Here is an 11,185-nt window from a genome sequence, read left to right on the forward strand (position 1 = left end):
TTTTGGGAGCTGAGTGATCAGTTGGAACTGGTGTATAGTCCTTCGTCTTTGCTGCCAGCAGGTGAATCACTAATTGTGTGAAAACGTCTAGAGAGCTATAGTGGTCTCCATCCTATTCTTTTGTTACAAAACTAAGAGCTATTTTGTTGGTGCCCTGGTGGTTGCGAGAGTGACGTTAAATGGGTCGTCTGTGGTCACACACATCCTGCATGATACACGATCAACTGAAAAATGACATAAAGTCGGATGAAATATTTGAATCCTTGCAATACTAACTGTCAAAAATGTTTACAACTTCCAACTTTACATGTTATAAACAAAAATAGGTGTACAACTGGGGCCCCACGTTTCCAACTTGAAAAGGCTGAACATGCTCTGCTGTCTGGGGACAGTCTGGCAGCTGTAGAAGTGTCAAACCACATACAGCACTGAGGGTCGAGACCGGAAATGGCTTTGACCTCATACACGATTCTTACAGTAATTCATCTGCTGCAGCAAGAGCATTACAAGACGTGGCTCATTTGACACATTTAGTGTATATTGACCAGTGGAAAAAACAAATGATACCAAACAGAATCATGGAAAAATATAATCTGCTTTTCAAAAAGCAGGGAATAAACTCTGACAAAACCTATATGACTGTACTGCAGCGGTCATAATAAGTGGCCTATAATAAATGCACTGCATAAGATGTCTTGTGTTTATGTGTTTATTTACTGAAAGTCTGTACTGTTCTAGGGAGTCTTCTAGTGTTGCACTCATTGTATCTTCTTATTCTTCCCACTTCATCACTTTTGCTGTGCACATCAAACTATATGACTGTGGCAGCCACAAACACATGGGGGCATGGGAGCTTAAAGATGTGAAACAGGAACGGGGTGTTACTCATTATGAGCTCTAACACTTTTGGCTCCCTCATGTGGTCATATACATACACTACCAGTCAAAAGTTTGTAAACACGTACAGTGTGTGTGTGTGTGTGTGGTTGAATCCTTTCAACCAATGTCTTATGCACATACAACATACCATTTCTGCCCATAACAATCAGACAATGTTGTGCCCTTGGGCGCTTGATTCCATAATCTGGCTTTGTCCAAGGTAGTAGTCCTTATCCCTTAACTGGAACCATTGTGGGCCTACACACCCTCTCCCACCACCACCGCCCCTACCTACCCCAGCTCGCTCCGCTACTGGGTCCCAGCCTAAATTTAGAGCCCCACACATGATGGGGCTTTCAAAGAGACCTCAGCTCAGGAGGCTACTGTGTGTGCTTAGATAACATGGCCCTTATACACCGGCACAAACTCTGCGCTCTCTTAATGCCGGTCTGTTGGTCATCCATCTGTTAATAAATAAAAGGAGTCAAGGAGCATTTACCTTCCATGCGCCATACCTTTGGAATGGCCTTCCACTAAATGTAGGGAAGCAAATGTAGCGAAGTTGTTATATGGTAGGAAATGTTTGCTTTATTTCAATCATTTTCTTGTATTGTTTTATTATTCATTGTTTGATTATTATTATTCTTATTATTCTTATTATCATTTTGCTTGTAAAGTGTATTGAGAGCATGTTCCATGTTGATACTGCAATAAACAATACGTTGATTGATTGATTGATTGATTGATTGTTTGATTGATTGATAACATAGCATTTTGCAATCAAAATATTCAGGACTCTACAGTAGTGACGTTGCTTTGATTTTGAAATTATTTTCTGAAAATGTAACATCCAGCACCCTCTGTCTCTGACTTTATTTCTCTCTGATTTAAAACTCTAATTGGGCTCTAATTTGTTTGACAAACTAAGAGCAGCATGCACCACACAGTGACACATGGAGTTTGGGGAATTGATGTACAAGCGGAATGTGGACAAAAAAAATGGAATTACTTCATAAGTGTGCAAATTTATCGGAAAGTTCATTGACGTTTTAAAGAGCGCATCACAATATGAAATTCAATCAAGCAGTATGTTATGTTTGATCTGAATGATGGAGCAGTGGGCACTGTAACAAGCGTGGATGCCTCACTGACAGACGATCGAAATGCTGTCAATGCACAAGACACAAACGCAGATCGTGCCACCCATCCACCTAACAAGTGAACTATTACAATGTATTCTTTGCACGGTTGGTGTGGTTATTCATAAAACTTAAGGACTGTCTGAATTTGATGCTTTGGGTCATGGTTTTAGTGTCAAACAACACTCTGAGGTTAATTTTAAACTCACAGAAATGGCCTTGGTGCTGGACACTTCATAAATTGCTGCATCTTCTTAAGTGGGAAACTTAAAAAAAAAAAGACTTTCATTGTATCACACACCTGTATTAATATCATACACCTGTATGTTGAACATAATTTGGAAAAAACATTACACAAAGTGCAGAGGTTTCATTGTAAAGTACATTTATTGACCAAGATGTGCTAAAAGATCAAGAATCATTATTTATAGTCTATGATTTGAGTATACAAGCAAGCAAAATCTGTTGCCTATATATTACTGTAAAAAGTAAAATCTATTTACTGTAAAAAGTAAAATCTGGTGTCTATATATTACTGTAAAAAGGCTACTGATTATCAATCATGGTCTAAAAGAGCACACAGAAAATCAGGTGTGTAACCTTCTGTATGATATTTGCTATATTTTACAAGACATATTACAAGCAAAATAAGCAGTCAATGTCATGACCGAGGACTTCTACTTTGGATTTCGACCGATTACAGCCTTAGTATGCCACAAATATATAAACCATTTTAAGGCCATGAGGGGATTTTAAAGAACCTTTTGAACATATACTTTTGAGGAGCAGAGAAGAGTTTTAGGGGGATAATAAACTGTGCTGGAGTCTGAATTTAATAAAACATCCACCATCATTATAAATTATTTGATAGGGCAGATAGAAATTGAGGAGATGATAAGAGGAGAGGAGTTCTTACCTCCGTCATTAAGACCAGGAGAGAAGAATGGGTAAAGTTTCTCAGTAAACTTAACATTAGCATAAGAGTAGAGATGATACCAACAGTCTGCATCATAAAAGGAGACCAGACCTGCCTCATAATCCACAAACACCCCCACCCTCTGGGGCTTCTCTTTCAGGGAGAGGGGAACAGAGGGACCAGCTAGTGCCACATACGTCCCATTACGCAGCCATATTGTCCAGTATCCATTCTTAGGGCTAAAAACTATGTCCCCCTTCCTGGTAATGGACTCTCTGGCCACTCCAAAGGTCCACGCAGTCTTCCCCTTGACCTGAACCTCATAGTAGAATTTGCCAGCGGAAAACCCCTGTTTTCCCAAGACATTTACAACATAACTGAACCTTTTTGGGTTGTCAGGGACATTCTGTCGTGTGTCACCATTTCTCACTTGTTTCCCATCAGCAGACAGGATGAGATAGGCATGTGCTGTGTCAGGATCCAGAGTCACATCCACTAAAACAGAAAAAAGATATGACAGCTGAAGAAATGTATTTTGTCTGAAACAGAATTATACATGCTATGAGAAATGTTTGTGAGAAATGTTTTATTGAAAATGTCTGTGACAGGTGTAATATGGTGACTAACCCTGTAGCCTTTACAGGTTCCTCATTACCATCATCAGTCCTGATGTGTGCTATTAAAGACACATTCTGTTGCTGTGAGCCTCTTGATAAACCCAAGGTCACTAGGTAGACACATTTATTTGGTACCTGATGGTTTAATACCTTCAGTGATTTCTAGTGCCAAGACAAGTTATCTCTCATTCACAAAGACGGACGTGTCTGTCTGTGTCTTCTGTTCAGAACAGAGTGATAGCACAGGTGGACTCTGCTCATAGAAAATAGCCGACGCACAAGGACAATTCACCCACAGCATATACACTCCCTGCCAAAAGTCTGTAAACACCTCTGTTATGGGTCTTTCTTTTCCTGATTATTTTAACATAGTAGAACAAAACTGAAACTATAAATTGGCACGTGGGGAGTTATGTATTAAACAAAAAAGAGGAAACAAAACAACATGTTTACAGGTGACTGTTTCATGATGCTGGTTATGATGATGCCAATAGTGCACAAAGCAGTCATGAAGGTAAATGGAGGCTATTTTGAAGAATCTAATACATGCAACATATTTAGTTTCTTAACAGAAGAGAACAAAGTATGTTTCATGAGTCAACAACACAAAATGTGGTGATTGTCAGAGTTTAAAAAATACCTGCATGACTTTTAATCCTCTTCATGTCATGTGATTCTGTGAATAAATAAGAATAAATTCATGAAGTCAGACAAATCTTTCGTTTGAAGTGCAGAGCAAATAAAAAGATGCTGAGTGTTTTTCCAGTGCAATGGACCAGGGTCATAGGTTTGATTTAGAAAGTGGTGAGGACAGAACTCGGTGACCTTGAGAATCAGAGATCTATGTGAAAAATCGTCGGATTTCTCCTTTAAATTTGAAAAAGCCTTTAATTAGTTGGTTCTTTTGGTTGCTAGATAGAGAATGCCAACCTTAATAGCACCTGTGAGCTAGTGTTTAACTTTGCACTTTGAAGAAGACGCATTGTCAAATTTAAATGCTTTTTTTTATTTAATGCAAAGCAATGTGGCCAGGCCTATGGCCAGGCTGTTAATAACATTATTTGTTAATGTTTTTACATGTAATGGATATGTAGTCGTGTGTTTTTTATTTGAAATTGTAATCTGTAACTGGGTATTTCCCAGAATTGGGGCCTATTTCTGTCCACAGGGTGTAATTCTATTAAAAACACATTAAATCTAATAATGTTTAGCATCACTAATTAGTATAAAGAAAAACAAGCCTAGACTTTTTTAATGGTTGCTCCTACTCATGATTTAGACACATTTTATTGGTGTTTTATGGTACAATATCAGTGTTTTGGTGTTGTCCGCAACCAGAGTTTTCACATATTGTGCCATATCTCAAACATTATTTATCAAAAATGAATTAAAAAAATCATGCATATGAATTAAATCTTATCTGAACTAATGAACTGCATGCACACATTATGCATATATGCATTTCCTGCTTTATTTTGCTTAATGTTTACCTGTCCCATGGTTTAGCTGTCATTACCAGCACACTCTACATAAAGGCACTTTGCTACTGTTTTTTCATCAAAAAAATATTTGGTAACCATGGTCACCTAATATCACAGTGGAATACATGGGTGTCAAGCAGAAAGATTGATGCCTTGATGTCCAGAAACATAAGAAAATCTACTCTTTATCCCTCGTTTTGGGCATGTACACTTATTATGTGTCATTACCATACGCATTGTATTTCTGTATTTTTGAATATTCCTGAAATTTTTGCTTCTCAGGGTAGTTTTTCGGTATAAATGTCATCACCAACACAGTCATTACCAGCACATTAAAGCTTGAAATGTAGTGGTAATGACGACTGTGTTGGTGATGACATTTTCGCAGATACATTTAAAGTACTCCTTTTAAAAGAAATACGTTTTTTTTCCACAAAGTCAGTTCAACTTGGGTTTCTAAATTATAAACATTTAATTGCAATAGATTACGATCAGTGATTTGTCATCACCGCAACAAATGTCATTACCAGAACTGCAATGTCATCACCATCACCATGCATATTTTTGCCAATAGATTATGTATAAATTACAATAAATTACATTAATAATATATTTTTGACAATGTTGGACAGTCTAAATTGCCACTGGATGAAAACAGATATGATATATGGCATTTATTTCAAATAAATTAAATTCCAAGCCAGGGTCGAGTGAAAAAATCAAAAAATAAGATACTTAAACGACTATAATTCATGTTGTAAGTAAAATTCAACAATTCTAATAAGTTCAAGATAAAATAGACTTCATGTGAAACCATAATTGATCATTGATTGATCATTGATTGACCATTTCATCTTTAAAATGTACATATTAGATGATGTGATGGTAATGACATTTACCTGAAAAATGACAAAAAATCTTAAATTCCCTTATATTGTGGTCTCAACCAAGCTCACAAGGTTACTCCTATCAAAATGACTGATAACTTGATGCATACCAATTAGTAAAATTTTGAATTTTATTTTTCAAAATTTCAGTAACCCAAATAGGCCCGAAATCTGAGAAATGCCCAACTACTAAACTACTTTGGTGCCTCAGGCCCTTTGCATAAACAATTGAAGTCACCCTTAATGTGTATTGCATGTATCAGAGCTAATTCATCCTGGGCCAAAATTCGTCGGTATGGGGCCCGCGTAGCGCTCTCGCACCTGGGCCCACCATTGGTTTGTTACGCCACTGGGTGGACCACAAGTGGCACGCCACCGGCAGCATACCACCAGCGGTCCGCTATCTGCCAATCTGATTTTGCTATCTGGGCAATCATGATGCGGTGCAGTGAATAAGCAAAACAAAATCCAAAATGGTGCGGGAGAGACGGAGCGGCGGCAGCCGACAACCCGGTCTTCTCTGAAGAGTTTTTAAAGGCCCAGACCAGGAAGTAATTACTGCGACTCCATACACCTGCGCCCAGACGCAGCACACAGACACAGGAGGAGGAGCCAGGCAAGGCCGTGACAGTCCACTTTTATAGTACATGCAGTAGCAGTGTGTTAACACATACAGTACATATTCCTTTCATATACTTAAAATGTTTTATATATGAGCTACTTTTCTATGTTTACTGTAATATATTGTGTGGCTGTATCAATATTGTATCAGTAACTGGAATGATCACTTTTGTGACCTGAAATGGTAACACATACTGAGAGTCTGTCTGCATGAGAGTCTGCGTGTTGGCTTTTTCTGTCACTATTTTCAGTTGTGGCCTCAAGTCCTGGTTAACGCATTTTGTAGGCAACAACTGTTTTAAAGCAGACCTGTGCTGTCATATTCTTTTGTCAGTCTCTCAATCCCAGACACCCACTGGTATCTCTGGCATGGAGGTGTGAAGCTAGTGCTCAAACTAGCAACCTCTCAAAATAGAGACATATTTCACATAACACATTAATAAAAAAATGAGGGAATACAGAGCCTGCAAAAAATTCAGATTCAGAGCTTTAACTTCAGTGATCCACTACCACTTTCACACACGCGAAGGCAAAGAGGAAAGAATCAGAATGTAGATATGTACATTTAATGTGAATTCAATTAGATTTTGCAAACTGTTAATCACAGCAACGAGCACCGTTGGATAGCGCGGGTTGTGCACGTGTCACATGATGTCTGTGTCAGAAGAACTCTGAGCAATGCAAACGAGCTGTGAATCAGTTAAAATGTATGCCTTGCGCAGGTCTTAATTTAAAATGTATACATAATTAATATCAATATAGTGGTGGAGACAGATTTAAGTACCGGTGATCACTGTCACTGGAGAGTTTCACTGAATTAAAAGTCTTTACAATAATCAAAGCTTATACAATACATAACTTGACCCTGTTTTGACCATAACATCTGTAATCCTTTATTTACATTTTACATTTTTTCTGCTTATTTTGCTATGTGTTTTTTTCAAATTAAAAGCCTCTCTTTCTTTCTTCATATCATGTCAAAGACATTTTCTGACAACAGTCTGTCAGTAGACCACTCTTTGTTTTCAAATTATTGTCACTGCTTCTGTCTGGAAGGGGTGGCATCATAAATTACATCTGTAAGGCAACATTCACTCTGAGAATTCTTACATCCAAATAAATGGACAATGTCATCATTAGCCTGGGTGGCCAAAAGGCAAGTCACACCACAACCTCCCAACCTGAGCTGTTTGCATCTATGGACTGATTATATCAGGCATCCAAGGCCTGGTCACAGTGCTGCTAACTGCATCTCCTGCGTCCTTTCATCATCAAAGGGGCAGCCGTGGCCTACTGGTTAGCACTTCGGACTTGTAACCGGAGGGTTGCCGGTTCGAACCCCAACCAGTAGGCAAGGCTGAAGTGCCCTTGAGCAAGGCACCTAACCCCTCACTGCTCCCCGAGCGCCACTGTTGTTGCAGGCAGCTCACTGCGCTGGGATTAGTATGTGCTTCACCTCACTGTGTGCTGAGTGTTTTTCACTAATTCACGGATTGGGATAAATGCAGAGACCAAATTTCCCTCACGGGATCAAAAGAGTATATATACTTATACTTATCCCCTCACCAGCGTCACAGAGAGATTCAAGATGAGTGGTATTTCTAGTTTATGCAATTATACTGTGTATTAACGTAACATATTCATGCGATTTTTCATCAGCGATTTTTGTGTGAGCATATCAGCGAACACCCCTGACCACTCGGTGAGTTTCACGTCTTTGTAAATGAAAGTTTAGTGCGTTTTAGGAAGGATTGTTCCAGTGCACCTATGCAGTGTTGTGGAGGAGGGGGGGCGCTACCACAGAAACCGAAAATCCTCAGGACAGCAGCATGTGTCCAAATTTCAATCTTAAACGTTCTATTTAATCATAAACTATCTGAAATCAGGGCTTAAAGTGTAACATACCGAACTTGTCCTTTAACCAATAGGATATTTAGAGATAGAAGGTTGGGCTTGTGGAATTATAGGCTACATGTTCCTCGCTTTAGATTGGGGGGCTGCAAAATGTAGGCTACTAATAAGTAAGAAAGGTCTTATAAGCGTATTAGTTATCCACCTCTTTGTCATATACAGTACACCATTAACAAGCATTAACAAGCTGCTTGTTAACACTCATAAGCTGCACGTGAAGTGCTAACAAATATGCTTGTAGTAACTTAAAAGACTGCTTATTAAAACTTACAAGCTGCATGTTAACACTTACAAGCTGCTAAACAAATATGCTTGTAAGTAACTTAAAAGGCTGCTTATTAAGACTTAGGCTACAAGCTGCATGTATAACCTAGCCCATCTGTTACAATGTATGTGTCATACGTATGATTACTGTGAATGTATGTGTGTGCGTGTGTATCTGTTTATGCACATGTGTGCATACGGAATGGGTTAACATGGCCCCTGGAGGCAAACATATAGAAATTGGTCCTACGGTTCTCAAGATATTCACAGAAAACTCCCCCCCATGAACGAAAGGCCCCGAAACTTGGCATGCATTCAGAGGGTGTCATAATGATCCTATGCTTTCAATTTCAATTGTGGGGCTATATCTGCACCAAGTTTCGTGCACCCCGGTCTTTCAGTGTTCTGGAAATCCTTGACGGAAAATTGTGCATGCGAAAAAAAAAAAGAAAAAAAAAAAATATATATATATATATATAATTATACACACTGACCAATATGTGCGAAAACAGTGATTAGTACACGGGTATTAGGATAAAATGCACAAAGCTGTGTTTTTCTTATGCTGTGTGTGGTAATATTTCTGCTCTTCCCTGTTTGGAGAGCTTAATTGGGTAATTTGGGCATTTTACTCAAAGTAGTTTAACTGTCCTTTCAAAATACAACTTGGTGATAGCATTTGCCATTAACAATGACAGCCATTAAACTGTCATTCATTGTCCAGTATAGGGTGCTCTTAGTCATTGGGTGTCTTTTTTATATCTGATGTGCAATTTATGTTAAATTGCTTTTTTATTAGTGAATTCATATTTGACCATTTTATGGTTGTAATATAGGCTATGGCTTTGCCTACTGCATTCAAAAGTAGAGATAACTCCAAATCCTGTCTCCTCATCTTACATGTTTTGACTGACACACCGGAGTGTTAACAACCACATTTTAGTAGTGAGAGAAACAGTCCAAACACAACTTATGCAACAAAACCCTTCCAGGTGGTCCAGAATGAGGTGGGGCATCTGGTTTACAATCAACCCAAAAGGACACACACAACTCCACTAATCATCAACCTATTTTTAGAGCCTATTTGTGTTCTCTCGCAATACTTTTTGCGTTCCCTCGCATTTTTTTTTTGTCTGGTGGTATCAGTTATAGTTGGTGTTGGAATCACCTTTTAAACTCTGTCTTTTCTGTGAAGCACATAAATGTGCTATATAAATTACATTAACTTACTGACAATCCAAAGAATTCAGAGGGACAGGGTCCAACCAAATAGACAATCTTAACTAGTCAAACACTTAAAAAGAAAACAGTCAAAGGAGCAGAAACATATTGTTTGAAAATCCTTAAGAACAGGCAAAATGTCAATAATCTACTGGTGGAAATATTGCAAAGAAATCAGACTTGAGTTCTTGAAAACAAATGTGTTCTTCAATAATGCACTCACCGAGTTTGCAAAGACGCCACTGTAGTTCATCTCGCTCGCCAGCCATGGCACTGATGTTTTCTAGCAGAGAATTCTCAGAGCTCAGCATGATGTTTCTTTCCTGTAACTGTTTATTCTCTCTAGTCAAATTGATATTAAGGGTCTCTAACTGGTCTTTCTCTTCAGTCAGGTTGTTGTACCTAAGCTGTGACTGTTCCTTCTCTTCAGTCAGGTTGTTGTACCTAAGCTGTAGCTGTTTTTTATCTTCATTCAGGTTGTTGTACCTAAGCTGTAACTGTCTTGCCTCCTCAGTTCTGATGAACAGCCCTATGATGATGACAGCCAAAAGGAGAACACACAGCAGCCCAAGAAACACCACAGCCAGCTTGTAGGGACCTGAGGAGAACATTACATATGAGAATACTTTGCGTAGAACAATAGAATATAAAGGGACTTGCAGAACAATGTACTGTATACTTACGATGATTATGACCTCCTGAACTATCCTGGATTTGGTTTTGGTTCATTTTTTGCTGAGACCTTTTCGGAACTGCATTCAAATATATATCTTTTGTTTTGTTGCATGGTCTTGTATAGATACTGGGAGAATCTGGATCTTCATAAATGTCGTCAGACATGTTCGGTTCTCTCTGCTATCTGGTCAGTGTGTGGAGTGTGAACCTGCTGGTCTGGACCAGTAAAGTGTGAGTGTTTAACTGTGCTGCTGTGCATGTCAAGAGGAAGTCACAAGTGAGGTGTAGAGCCTACGTGTACACTTCTTATTACACAATCAACTTTCATCAGGCAATTTCAATTACAATTGTAGCTTCTTACTCTGTAGCTCAGGGGTCCCCAACCTTTTATGTACCATGGACCGGTTTGTTTCCTATTATTTTTTCACGGACCGGCGGGGGGGGGGGGGTGGTTGTCGGGGGTTCCATGTTCCATATGTGTTGTGCATGCATTACTTAAAAAGAACTAGCTCCAGTTATGTATGAACAGTGAAGGTAACGATCTCTTAAATGAATTATCCGGAGTAAAATGCAC

General features: G+C 38.8%; 1 protein-coding gene across 1 annotated transcript; it reads right to left on the reverse strand.

Moving 5' to 3' along the window:
• Positions 1-2,641: 2,641 nt before the first annotated feature.
• On the reverse strand, positions 2,642-10,205 carry LOC143127829 (zinc-binding protein A33-like). The gene is made up of 2 exons (XM_076289545.1): positions 10,160-10,205; positions 2,642-3,429 (listed from the first exon to the last, which is right to left on the reverse strand). The coding sequence occupies exons 1-2, from the start codon at positions 10,203-10,205 to the stop codon at positions 2,879-2,881; spliced, it is 597 nt and encodes a 198-aa protein (XP_076145660.1). The 3' UTR covers positions 2,642-2,878.
• Between the last annotated feature and the right edge of the window lie 980 nt (positions 10,206-11,185).

This window comes from Alosa pseudoharengus, unplaced genomic scaffold, assembly GCF_046254945.1.
Source record: "Alosa pseudoharengus isolate Yale_2024_CS ecotype anadromous, Long Island Sound unplaced genomic scaffold, YU_APseudo_1.1 YU_APseudo_1.1_scf_17, whole genome shotgun sequence".
NCBI classification, from domain to species: Eukaryota; Metazoa; Chordata; class Actinopteri; order Clupeiformes; family Clupeidae; genus Alosa; species Alosa pseudoharengus.

What these genes read in the sequence shown, in the direction of transcription:
- LOC143127829 (XM_076289545.1), bottom strand. Translation starts at nt 10,205, where the DNA reads ATGGCTGGCGAGCGAGATGAACTACAGTGGCGTCTTTGCAAACTCG. An exon ending in GTGGCGTCTTTGCAAACTCG is followed by an intron (nt 3,430 to 10,159) that starts GTGAGTGCATTA and finishes TTTCTGTTTTAG; the next exon opens with TGGATGTGACTCTGGATCCT.